Source organism: Colobus angolensis, unplaced genomic scaffold, assembly GCF_000951035.1.
Source record: "Colobus angolensis palliatus isolate OR3802 unplaced genomic scaffold, Cang.pa_1.0 Scaffold126, whole genome shotgun sequence".
Lineage (NCBI taxonomy): Eukaryota > Metazoa > Chordata > Mammalia > Primates > Cercopithecidae > Colobus > Colobus angolensis.
Genome location: NW_012113808.1, coordinates 9,607,237 through 9,621,416, shown reverse-complemented (window position 1 = coordinate 9,621,416; position 14,180 = coordinate 9,607,237). Strand labels below are relative to the sequence as shown.

Genomic DNA, 14,180 nt, shown 5'->3' with positions numbered 1-14,180 from the left:
TTAGTGTTAAAATTCTTCTGTCTTTCTTTACAGAGTCATAGTGAAAGATTCGTTTTCATTGCAGAGTGGTATGATCCAAATGCTTCACTTCTTCGACGTTATGAGCTTTTATTTTACCCAGGGGATGGATCTGTTGAAATGGTAAATAAGCCTTTCTTTGCTTGAATGTCGGCAAAGGGGGTGAACATGGGAACCATTGCCTTTTATATAATTGCTTTTTAAAAACAGATTTATATGTATGTGTGTGTGTGTATATATATATATGGAAATTCTTTTTAAAAATATTCATTATAATTTCAGTATAAGAAGTTAACTTGTGCCTTTACTTTTAATGTCAAATATAGGAAATTTTTTTTGTTGTTGTTAGAAGACTGAAGTGGGGGTCAGGCACGGTGACTCATGCCTGTAATCCCAGCACTTTGGGAGGCCGAGGTGGGCGGATTACTTGAGGTCAGGAGTTCGAGACTAGCCTGACCAACATGGTGAAAACCTGTCTTTACTAAAAATACAACAAATTAGCCGGGCATGGTGGTGCATGCCTGTAATCCCACCTACTCGGGAGGCTGAGGCAGGAGAATGGCTTGAACTCAGGAGGTGGAGGTTGCAGTGAGCTGAGATCACGCCACTGCACTCCAGCCTGGGCGACAGAATGAGCCTCTGTCTCAAACAAAAAAAAAAGAAAAAAACACAAAAGACTGAAATGGGATTATTCATGTTTTGGATAAGAAATAACCAATAAGTGATTATAGATAAGGATTATTATGGTCATAAATACGTCCTCATTATTGAAAGCTGTTACTGCTACAAAAAGTCAAATTGAGGAGGCTCAAGCTAAGAGGCTTCTGTTTATTTCTTTGTGTTTCTTCACTGGCAACACAATTTTAACAAGTGAATCTTTTTGGTATTGGGATTTTGTGTACACAGAAAAGCAGAAATTTGGGTGTATGACTCTTTCTTTAGCATTTTGTGAGGACTACTGAAATGATTTGGTAATAAACAAATCTTTCTATTCAGGGTTTTAAGAGTATTAAATTTGTAATAAAAAGCTTTTATATTATTACCAGATTGGATTCAGAAATATGGAAGTAATTAAAAATTATGATTTATATTTGTAACAAAAAAGAAACAGAATATAACTTATCGTTGATAAGACAGAATTAAGAATTATTTCTACCTTATGAATGATAAGATTAACTTTCCTTATTCATAAATTTTGTTTGTTTGTTATATTCTTGTGTCTGGTTCTAGCATGATGTAAAGAATCATCGCACCTTTTTAAAGCGGACCAAATATGATAGCCTGCACTTGGAAGATTTATTTATAGGCAACAAAGTGAATGTCTTTTCTCGACAATTGGTATTAATTGACTATGGGGATCAATATACAGCTCGCCAGCTGGGCAGTAGGAAAGAAAAGTAAGAAAACAATTATATAATCTTTTTACATTCTCTAACTTTGGGTTCAAAGTCAATCTGAATCAAAACTGGGAGTATTTAACCATATGAGGATAGATAGGACCTGGAAAATGGTTGTCTTCGTTCTTTTTCTTTTTTTCAATTAAAAAAAAATTGATAATATCGTAGTTGTACATGTCTCATCTGCCTTAATTCATATTTATGTCTCCTATGGCACTTAGCACATCTCAGAGATACAGTCATCTGTAAAAGGGGCTAAGAAAAAAATGGAAGTGAGAAAGAACAACTTGTAGATACAGCTGAAAATTAGACTTATAGAAAACAAGGACTTCTGATGTTTTCCTTCTGAATACTGATTTTCAGTATTATCAAGATGACTTTTAAATTTTCAATCTCCACATTTATGAATTTCAACTTTCTGAGACTAGAATTAATTATATTTGAAATGAAAATTTAAGTCCTTTGTCATCTCTCTTAGCTCTAATTTCTGTAGCTTATATTTTGTATGGTTTGGGGATTTTTTTTTTTACTGTAGAGTGATTGGTGCTGTAATTAAAATAGGGATTATTTGTAGAAGTTAAGGCTATATGTATAAAAGGTTCCAAAAATGATTGAATTCAATAGGGAAAACAAATCAATCGAACTATTTTTTGAGATCTGCTACTCAAATGACTAGTTGATTGCCTAACATCTGAGTCACTCTCATAGTAATATGATATCTCTTTCTGTGACTTCCATAGTCTTTCCATATAAGCACTTTATGGTTCTTGAGATGATTGGATTCTCAGTGTGGGTGTTAGTACACAAATGGTAATGGATCAGAGGGGTGGTGAATGCCTCGTAACAAAGGAAGACCAAACACTTTCTTTGAAATAGGACAAAAATTTCAGGTATTAGATAAATAAACAGGAATCTTTTAATGTTGTGAGATCTTATGTAAAAGTCTATGGAATTAAGGAAATGCCAACCATAATTCCTTTATTTAAAACTAATAAATATGTGTAGCATTCATTTATGGAGCACATACTATATGCCAGACACTCTGATATGCACTTTACATACACCTCAGTTCAAGACTGCTTTATTTTACTTAATTATTTTTTTAGGCAGGGTCTGACTCTGTCATCACCCAGGCTGAAGTGAAGTGGCAAGATCATAGCCCACTGTACCCTTGACTTCCCATGCTCAAGTGATCCTCCCATCTCAGCCTCCCAGGTAGCTGGAACTACAGCCATGCACCACTATGCCTGGCTAATTTTTTGGTATTTTGCAGGAGATGGGGTTTGGCCATCTTGCCCAGGCTGGAAGACTACTTTAAATTTTTATTTAAACTAGCAAAATAAGCGAGTTAGAGAGGCAGAGTTAACAGTCTGACCTAAGAAAAATAAAATACCAGCCATAAAAATGATAATTTTTATATTTTAACTATGATTTGACTGAAGTGAATGTTGTTAAATCTATTTTATAGAATGGGTAAGTAACTAGTCCACAGTAACACAGCTAGAAAGTACAGGGAAACCAGAAAACCATGTTTTGTTTTTCTCTAAAATTCATTCTCTTTCTACTAAACCTCTAATTAATATGCTGGCAAATACTGTTGAATGGGATTGATTTTAAAACAGGATGAACAGAAGAATTCTATTTTAATGTAAAAACAAATTTGAAGTATTTGGGCTTAATATAGTTACTGCAAATATATGTAATATATATTTTACTGACTCAAATTGATTCACCATTTTCTTTTCTTATTCTTTCTTAATTGCATATGGGTTAGTAAATCCACCAACCATTTGGGTAATTTAAATAACCTTCCTCCAAACCGAAGAGTTTCAAAAATGTATTGTTTTATTTAAATGGCCAAAAGTAAGCATATGGAAATATATGTGTGTGTGTATCAGCGTTCCACAGAAACACCTTCTGTGTAACAACTGATTTAGTCTAGTTCTCAGTTTTGTATAGTGTTGAAAAAATTTATGAACTATTTACATTTTCAACTCTTTTCTTTCTATAGTAAAGCCTGTAGTGAGGAGGATGAGTGAAATTGATCCCCATGGAGCCTATCAGCTAACTGGGGAGCAGTTATCCAGATAATTTAATATAATTCAGCTTAACTCATGAACTAGCTTCAGCTTTCCAATTCCCTTTGACTGTAGAAATCTGACATTTGATTCACATTTCTATCCTCTCTTTATAAAGATCCTGTAATCAAATGGATAAAGGTTACAAGTTGTCAATGAGTCAGTCTTTGATATTAATTTTAGCTAGTAATCAGTTGACACTTTATGATTCTGTTGTTTAGATGTAGAGACACAATACAATTTGTGTCTTTCTAAAAATTTATTACCTCAAACCAGAAATAATTAAATACTTCTCATATGATGAGTCAGTGTGTATATGTATGCATGTGTATGAATGATAGAGGAATTTTATATGAATAGACAGCTATTCCCCATGCAATAAGTGAGGTATTAAATGTTTACTTTGATAGCTTATATCTTTAGTAAGAAGTTTATAAAAATCAATGAAAAATAATGCTAGTATCCTATTTAAAAATCCATTAATTTTAAGTACTGAGCCACATATTTACATTCAGCAATCCTCATTCCTTTTGAGTGTCAGCCAGAAAACAAGTCACCTAATCAAATTAAAGGGATAAAGGCATCACTAGGTTGGGTGAACAACATTGTAGTAGATGTTAAATGCCTGAAGTTCTTGAGCCCATCTATTAACTTACAGTGAAAGGAAGACCCTGCTGTTTTTCAGAAGAAAAATTATGAAGTCAACTTGATCCCAAGGTCTAAGCCCAAGTTATTTGAGGCTCCATCACAGCAGGAACTCAGTCACAGTATGCATTTTCCTGTCCTCTTGGAGATGTGCTGAAATGGTATGTGGATAAAAAGCCATATTTTAGGTGAGACCTGTGCTTGGAAGGGGCTTAAGAATACTTCTCCCTGGAGGTAGGGAGATTGACCTAAATAACCTTTTGACCTAAATCACCTTTTGAGTTTTTAAATACAGCCCAAAATTCCAAGCATTTGCTTAATTGATAATTTTTTAAAAGGTACTGAAATAATACTTTATATATTTTCTAGACTTACATAGTTTAACAATTCTTATGGATGAACATACATTCTCTAATATTAGAATTTGACTCATATGAACTATACATTTTTTCTATGTGAAGATTTGCCAGTATCATCAGATACATGTTTGAAGAATTTTCGTTGGAAGGAAATGTCATAAAATCTTGGCTATATCAAGTTTGAAACAACTTTCGGGTTCAGGTATTATATAGTTTAATAGGATTACAGTATTGGGATATCATAATTAATATATAAATGAATTAAAAGACATTTTAACTTTAATTAAAATTAAATTAAAATTTTTAATTAAATAATTTAATTTTAATAAATGCTAAAAATGTACCTCTTCTGTTCTTCCATCCCAACTGGAATAAATAAAGTTTATAATACTTTAAAAATTATTATTCTGTCTTCCCCTGGTTGTTATGGCACTTCGCCACCCCCACCCCTACCACTGCTTCCATCTCTATCTCTCTGGCTATTTTTTTCTCAGAGCCATTCCTTCTCAGAGGCAAAAAAGACTCCCGGTATTCCCCCAGGGTTCTGTTCATGGCCCTTTTTTTCTCATTCTATATACCCTCCCGGGGATTCTATGTACTCCATGACTTCAACAATGTGTTGCTTTCCAAATTTATGTCATCACCCCAGCTGTAAAACCATATGTTTAATCTTTTTCCTGAACCTTTCCATGTAGATTTTTCACAGGAACTTAAAAATCCAAAATTGAATTAATTAACAAATTCAAAATTAAATTAATTCTCTTTCATTGAAAAACCTACTTATGTATGCACTAATACAACATTCACCTAATCACATACTTAGAAAATTGGTAGCTGTCCTTGAGTTCCATATGTATTTTGTCCCTAAATCCACAAGGGGACCTAATCTCACCAATTTACTTGTCTCCGTCATAAATCTCTCTTATTTCTCTTCTCTTTTTTATCTTTTACATTCCTCCTTAAAACAGCTTCTTGTCATCTCTTGAGCTCAGTTAGTCTCCATTCTTCCCTCCAAATTACTAACTGATGAAGAACTAACACAGGAGACAGATGTAGATCAAAATATTAAGTATTAATTTTATTTAGGCTGTCTTGTGAAAGCTGGGTTTGAGAATGGTTGAGGTTTTCTTTCTAATCCTGTTTCCTCTTCCCTTACACTGATCTGGAACTTAGAAGCCCGCCTGAGGAAAAGGTGGATCTACAGAACAAACTGAGGGCACGCTTGCTCAGGGTTCTCATCCTGCCTCCCAGCCCATGGAGCACAGGAGAGAGAGCACTAGAGGGAAACAGCCTTCCACTGCAGGTGCTGGACTCTGACTCCGACTCCGACGTGCTTAACATGTGAAAGCAGGAGAACAATACGCTATCCCTTACTTGTACACTATCCCCTACTTGAGGACCTGCAGGTCTGAGAAAAAAGAGATAGGGCCACATATAACCAGAAACCCTTCAATACGTCCAGACGTGGAGGAGCAAATGGAAGAAGTAGAGAGAGTACTTTCTCATGGGAACAGGGATGGAAGTTACTTTACTCATGAGGAGCAAGGGTACACATTCCTAGTTGTTTTCTGGGTTTTTTACCTTTAAGCCAATTGGCTGCTATGCCCTAGTAGACTATGGCTACTTCTTGGGGAAGAGACCAGATGAATATTAGTTTAGTCTTGCTGTCACCTTTGGGAAACCATTCCCTCAATACCAATTACTGTTACTTTGTATATTGTCCTAGGACCAGTGGTGAGCAGTTGAGTTTTGGCTGCTGAAAGGCACCCAGAGAGAAACACCTTGGTTCAGTAACAAAGGCCTTGCTAAAAACTCACCCCCAATCTTTTTCTCATCTTTACTTACCTATAGTATCATTGTCCAAGATGGCATGCTATTGATTATACGACAGACTCAACAACAGTGCAACTGCCTCCCAAATAATGCAATGAAAAATGCCTTCTCATTATTAAATTCCCAGGGAGAAATTGATATTTTTTTCTGTAAAATAAGATAAAATTCTGCCTTTCCATTCTACAATTCTCAGTCATATGGTCCTTAGTCAGTTAACAGATTACAGTTCAATTTCCTTTCCAACGCCAGCTTGAGCCATCTTTCCTTAGAAAGAGTTTGACTGATAGTGTGTTTGGGTTAATGAATATCTTTTAGCCATCTCTTTTAGACTTGCCCTGTTATGCTTAAGATATGTCTTATAGCTCTTGTAAATAACATATAGTTTTTTTTAAATTTAATCTGGAACCCTTATATTTTCATTGGTATAGTTAGTACATGTACATTTAAATATGCTGTGATTATTGATATTTTTGTATATATTTCTATTTTATTGTTTTGCTGTTTTTCTATTTTTTCTTCTTGCCTTTTCTTTGGATTAGTTGAAGAAATTTTTCTTCCTCTCTTCAGTTTTTTTTTTTAAATATATTTTATGGTTTTCTTTTGAAGCTATAACAAATTAACACCAAGTTAGTCACTTAAACAATACAAATTTATGATATTACAGTTCTGTCAGAAGTCCAATCAGATCTCATCAGGTAAAGATCAGGTGTTGATAAGGCTGCATTTCTCTTGAGGCTCTAGGAAAGAATCGATTTCCTTGCGTATTCCAACATCTTGAAGCCATCCACATTCCTTGGTTTGGGGCCACCTTTCTCCATCTTCAAAGCCGCCAATAGCATGCTGAGTCCTCCCCACACTGACCTCTCTCTGGTTCTCTAAAGCTAGTAAAGATTCTCTGATTTTAGGGACTCGTGATGAGATTGGGCCAGTGGGAATTAATCCAGAATAATCTCTACTATCTCAAGGCCTGTAATCTTAATCACCTCTGCAAAGTCTTTTTTGCCAGGTGAGGTAACATATTTATAGGTTCTGAAGATTATGATGTGGATATCTTTGAGGGGTAGTATTATTCTGCCTACTATATTCTCTGTTGCTTTAGAGATTATGTGATTTTTATTCTTATTCTTTATTGGTTGAGCTTGAAATTTTTTCATGTATTTGACTTAAAGTTCTATAATAACATGGCTCTCTCCCAAGTCATACAACAAGTTTAGGACAGTTTAGCTCTAATCTCTCTTAAACCTTACATAGTTTCGTTATTATTATTGTTGTCTTTGGACATTCAGTTTTTTTTGCCTGCATGTTAGACATTCTTTTATTTATTTATTTATTTATTTTGCTAGAAACAATATTTGCTTGGATTTACCTAAACATTTATTCACCAATTCTTCTTGCATATCAACCTGTCCTTTTAGAATAATTTCTCTTCTTGTTATCCTTCATTTCTTCATTGCAAACTACCTGTTTCTTTTTAATTTGCACATGTTTTTTATTTTACCCTCTTTCTTTAATGGTACTATTGCTAGACACACAATTCTGAGTTGGTGGTTACTGACCAATTTTCTTTATTCTCCTTTTCTGCTATTAGTAGTTTCAGAATTATGTATTCTATCAATTTTTAACATTTTTAATATATGCAATTAAGGGTATAAATTTCCTTCTAAATACTGCTTATAATCATATCCTATTATTTTTGATATGTATTTTTTATTCAGTTAGAAATATTTTTTACGTTCTTTGTGTTGTCTTCTTTGGTTTATTATTTATTTAGAATTATGTTTATTTCCAAACATATGGAGATTTGTTTATTCTCTTTTTGTATTGGAATCTAACTGAATTGCATGTGCCTAGAGGACATATTCTTCATGATTTTTGCCTTTCATACTGGTTGAGATTTGCCTCTGGCTTAGAATAGTAAAATATTAATTAGCTATGTGTGTTAGAAAAGAATGTTTAGTCCAAGTGTGGTGGCTCATGCTTGTAATCCCAGCCCTTTGGGAGGCTTGAGGTCAGGAGTTGGAGACCAGCTTGGCCAACATGGTGAAACCTTGTCTCTACTAAAAGTACCAAAACTGGCCAGGTGGTAGTGGCACGCATCTGTAATCCCAGCTATTTAGGAGGCTGAGGTGGGAGAATTGCTTGAACCTGGGAGGTGGAGGTTGCAGTGAGCTGAGATGGCACCACTGCACTCCAGCCTGGGTGACACAGCGAGACTCCATCTCTAAAAAAAAGAAAAAAAAAAAAAAAAGAAAGAAAGAAAAGAAAAGAATGTTTAGTCTGCAGTTGTTTTGTATAGTTTTATATATTCATCCATTAGGTAAAGTCTGTGAATTGTGATGTTCAAATCTTTCATGTATTTACTAATTTTTGGGCAGCTTATTGTATCAATTGCCAAGGTTTTGTTAAACTTTTCTAATGTAATTATCATTTGTCTATTTCTTCTTGTAGTTATGTAGTCTTTATATTATAATTTTAAGGGTATGTTACTAGGTGATCTAAATTGTTGTATCTTCTTGGTAAATTGAAACTTTTATTACTATGAAGAGACCATTTTCATCTCTAGCAATGCCTTTCACTTTAAAGTCTACTTTCTCTGATATTAATATAGCTGCAATGGCTTTCTTTTAGTTAACATTCACATGGTATACCTTTTCCATTCTTTTTACTTTAGATTTTCAGTATTCTATTCTAAGTGTGCCTTTCATTAGTTGTTTTTTTTGTTGTTGTTTGTTTGCTTTTTATATCTTCTTTTTTCCTTTAAGTTCTGGGATACGTGTGCAGAATGTGCAGGTTTATTACATAGGTATACATGTGCCATGGTGGTTTGCTCCACCTTTCAACCCATCATCTAGGCTTTAAAATCCAATCAGATTATCTTTAAAAAATTTTTTTATAAATACAATTTTATAACCTGCATCTACTGTAGAGCACTTATTTGTAATGTAACTATTAATATACTTGGCTTTAACTCTGACATCTTATCCTGAGCTTTCTTCTTCTGCCTGTTTTATTATCTTACTTTTTATTGATTGGATTGCTTGAGGATTTTTTCACCTGTTTTTTTTTTCTACATACAGTTAGTGTTTACACTATAAACTACAATATATGTACTTAACTTGGTGGAACTTAAATCTAATTAATATTTTCACCTTCCTTCTTGAAAATCTAAGAATCTCAGAAGACTTTACCTCGATTTTTGCTGGGATTTTTGCTGAATTTTATGCTGTTTTTGTTGTGTATTTTTTTGTTTTTGTTTTTCCATGAACCTAATGATTTACTATTATTGTTTTATGTAATCAGTATTCATTTAGGTTTCTTCACTTTTTGCTTTTTATCCTTTCTTTTATCTGAAACATTCTGTTTGGAATGATTTTACCTTTGCTTAAATTACATTTTAAAAAAGTAATTTCCTTTTGAGTATGTTTATTAATAGAAAACTCTTTCAGTTTGCACTCATCTGAAAATGTCTTTATTTCCCTTACATTCAGAAACTATTTTCTTATCTCTGTTGTATCTTTTTGTTTTTCTGTGCTTCATTCTGAATTTGCTTTCTTCTGTCAAACCCTTTATCTAGTTCTCATTTTTATTATTGTATTTTCATCACAAGATATTCTAATATTTTCTTTTTAGTTTTGTAGCTTATAGTTTTCTATTGCCTGATAATATTTTGTAACTTGTCTTTTAGTCCTTTAACCATAGTTTGCACAGATATTTTAAAGTTTTTATCTGATTATCCTAGTATCTGAAGTATTTGTGGGTCTCTCTTCTGTTGTTTCTCCTGGTTTTCCGTCATGTTGGTCTTGTCCCGGTATGTGTGTATGTGTGTGTGGTTATCTTTCTGTATGATTGCCATGTGTGTATGTGTGGGTGTATTGCATATATGTATATATTATATGTGTCATATGCATTTTCATATGAATTATTTGAGGTACAGGATGACGTTGCTTTCCTACTAGGAGGGAATTAATTGTCTTTGCTTCTGTCTTTTTCCCAGAGGCATTAGCAGTCGGTATGACTGGTAGTTCAAAAATTGTAAGTTTTGAGACTGCTTAGATGATGTGAACTTGTATTGCCATTCAAGACTTGGTTGTTTCTGATTCACCCTAAGGGGGATGGTGTAGCCTTTGGGTCCAAATTGGTTTAGGAAGGATCATCTCTTGGGTTCTGTTAGATGTATTACAAATCAAAGTTCAGATTTTCCAGATAGGCAATGCTGTCAAGTCAAAAACAACTTTTATTCTTACCTTTCATTCTTACTTTTTTTTTTTTCACTTTTGTCCCAGTAATTATTTATGATCTAGTCAATTTATCTTTAATTTTTAAAAGATTTTTTAAAATATCAACTTTTTTAGTTTTTGGTGGAAGAATTGTTCTGAATAATTTTGCTCTTGTTGCCAAGCAAAAGTCTTGACTCACTGAATTTTCCTCCAAATTATAGATACCTCATTTGAGACAGTTTTCCTTTATCCATGGGGCAGATACACACGTTATGCTTGTAAGGGAAGCATGAGAAAAACCAAAAATTTAGCCTTGATGTTTAGAATAGGTTTTTATATACTTAAGACAAATATGAATACCTTTTAGAATAGTTACATACATTAGCATAGATGAAAGTTTGCATATTTATTCTTTTTGGTCAATGGCATTTGAAGAGTCTGTAGCACTGTGCTATCTAAGACGTTATTACATAGCAATAGCACTATATACTATCTGGGACATTTATTGTATAGCAGTCAGTCATCTGTCTCAGAAATATGTTTGCTGCAATTTTTGCTCAGAACCTGATGAAGACATTTATTGCATAGCTCTGTGAGAATTGTTTTTTTTCTGGAAATCCATATTCTGGGTTCGTGAAGGCGGGCCAAACTGTTTTTTCACAAGAAGTAGTTACTGTGTATTGCTAAGAAGTTTTAATCTTAAATAGTGGTTTTTATAATTTTTTGTTTTCTTTTGAGAGTATCTCATGCTGCATCTTACAGTGCTTGCCTCAGCGCAGACAAGAGGACTACTAAGTGGTAGATTGTTCACTGATGGCTCTCAATGAATCATACCTCGTGGTTTTCTCTCATAATGACGCTGAGCTTGACCACGTGACTTGCATTGGCCAAAGAGATGTCAGCAAACATGACTCAAGGGGACACTTGACAATTGCCTGTACATCGGTTGCTGTGTGGTGGTATTTGAAGAGCCCTGGTCTAGCTTCCTTAAGGACCACAGGAGAGAAAAGCCTAATTGTCTCAGCTGAGCAGAGCCCCCAGCTGGTCCACTAGCTGAATACAGCTGTGTGAATGATTCTCGGTAAAACCACTGCACAGCCTACCTACAGAACCTTGAGAAATTGTTGTTTTACGCCACTACATATTTGGATGGTTTGTTATGCAGTTACAGATAACAGAGATACTACTGATATATCTTTGTTGCCCTATTGTTTCTTCGTGTGCTATCGTTATTTTGAAATTAACACATATGATGCCTGACATTTCTCTTATTTTCCCTCCAAAATACAATTTACTATTACTTACTGAAAAATTAAACAGCAAAGACATAACAGAGGAATTTCTTTAGAGTCATTTATCACATAATCAATCTTTTGTCTCTCGTAGGCATTTGAGAGAAAATCAAATTACATTTTAAGCTGTTCGTCAATTTTAGACTTTTCACATTGCTTCTTGTTTATACACATTGATGACTACTGCCATGTTTTATATTTTCTTTAACAGCCATGGTCATTGAAATGTTCTTCCAGAGTTGAGCATAAACAGTTTATAAGTCAGTTTGGTTTAAAATATTTAAATAATATGAATTAAAAAGTGAAGAGTTTTAAGTGTGTTTTCAATGAAGCTAGACAATATAAAGTAATATAACTGACTCATTTGCTTTAAAACAAAGAAAAGCATTATCTGGTATAATTTGTAATAAACACACTAAGATGAACAATTTCTTTTGTTATTACAGTTTTAAACCTCAGCCATAAGCTATATCCAATTTAAGTAAGGATATTTGAATTTTATCCTGAGCTAACTTTGTGTTATTGGTGAAAAAAATCCAACAATGAAAAGACCAACCATTCTCCTTTTATGGATTCCTTGAATTAATGCCAGTGTTATAAGAGCAATTGGAAATGCAGAGGGGAAAGTGGCAGCAATTCTTTATTACAAAAGCAGAATTACTCCAGCTAATATAATTTTTATATTACGTTTGCAAATAATATTCTTGAGAATTTGGTGATGATGCCCCTTTTTAATAATATTAATAGTAACATTATTTGTGACATGGAAGGACAGACCTAGGAGTCTGGTGAGCTGGGTGTTTTGTCCTGAGAACGCTGCTGACCCGTTGTGTAACCTCTGGTATGTTACCTTGGTAGGCCTAGTTTCCTCATCAGTAAAATGAGGACCCTCAGGTGATCTTCATCTCCAAATTGCTCTTAATTCTGAATCTTCAGAGGGGGAGAGTGCATTGTTCTGATGTATCCTCTTGGAGAAGAGCATGACTTTAAAAGTTAGCATGTTGTTACCTATTCATATACATTGTTGTATAAGAAGACATTTGATTCTTCATGCAATCACCTATGTTATGAATAAAGAATCAATAGAAGAATTTATAATTATTTCCAAATCAGTGGTGAACTGACTATATAGCGTACATATGTTGAAGTCTAAGAGATCAGAAACCAAGCTCATAATATATTTAATGCAATGTTTTAGAGATTAGTCCTTTGTACAAAATGTATTCTAAGAACTGGAGATTCTAAATGCCTGTGTTTTCTCATTCGGATACATTAAAAATAACAATTTTAGTGCTTTTTTCCCTAAACTTCCCCCCCCTCCAAGTTTAGTATCTAATTTTGATATTCATGGGAAAAATACTATGCTTACTTTGTATAAGTTTTTAAAGGATGTCTTTAATACACTTTTCTATATAATTAATTTCAAATTTTGATGATCTAGGATGATTGTTGAGAAAACTACTGCTGCTTGGGAATTATAAATAAAAACTGTTGATCTAGTTTTATTTTTATTTGCAAACTTATTTTCTGTTTCCTTATAGAACGCTAGCCCTAATTAAACCAGATGCCATATCAAAGGCTGGAGAAATAATTGAAATTATAAACAAAGCTGGATTTACTATAACCAAACTCAAAATGATGATGCTATCAAGGTAATTTTTTGATCATTTTCAGTTATGTAATGTCTGATTACTTTTTAAAAAATCATTTTCTATCTTTCTTGTCGTTGTTTAAAATTTAAAAACCTCCTATTGAATGACTAAGAATAGAATAGTAACCTTACCAAAATGGGAACTGACAGGAATTCATCTAGAATGTTACTGACAAAGCCGGCCCCCAAAAGATGGGATCTTTTCCTGTTCAGTGTCATGAAGGCTATACACAAAACCGAAAGTGCGTATCAAGTAGTGCAGGCTTTAGTCAGTGTCCATGGAATTGAGAAACAGGAGCGTGGCTCACAAATCAACTTCTCAACTAGTGAAGGGTGAGGGGATTAAAATAAAGGATTTCTTTAATAAAGGACATAAAAAGCAAGAGGAGCAGCATGCATTTCTTTTCTGGAAATTGGTGGTGAACTTCCATCGGTTTCACAATTGATGGTGAATCGGAGTGCTGCTTTCCTTTTTGTCTTTTTATGACCTTTTCCGGTCATTGTCATGGTCATTTTCAGCTGTCATGGTGCTGGTGGGCGTATCATATAGTATGAAAATGAGATTATAATGAAGCCCGAGATCTTTTTGATGTCATTCAGTTGCCTATCTCAGTTCTAACCAGTCTAAGCTGGTCTGGTTGTAAAGGGAACTTTTTATTGCAGAAGTCCTGTTTCTTTTTTTTTTTTTTT

General features: G+C 33.8%; 1 protein-coding gene across 2 annotated transcripts in view; it reads left to right on the top strand.

Moving 5' to 3' along the window:
- The window catches only part of NME7 (NME/NM23 family member 7), a 236,397-nt gene that overhangs the window by 36,352 nt on the left and 185,865 nt on the right, over window positions 1–14,180 (top strand). The window contains exons 2-4 of one of the 2 annotated variants that reach the window (XM_011933423.1): window positions 34–141; window positions 1,249–1,415; window positions 13,381–13,491. In XM_011933423.1, coding sequence (XP_011788813.1) covers window positions 34–141; window positions 1,249–1,415; window positions 13,381–13,491 — 386 coding nt within the window. The remainder of the gene's footprint in view (window positions 1–33; window positions 142–1,248; window positions 1,416–13,380; window positions 13,492–14,180) is intronic. The other variant, XM_011933424.1, reaches the window with a different exon arrangement.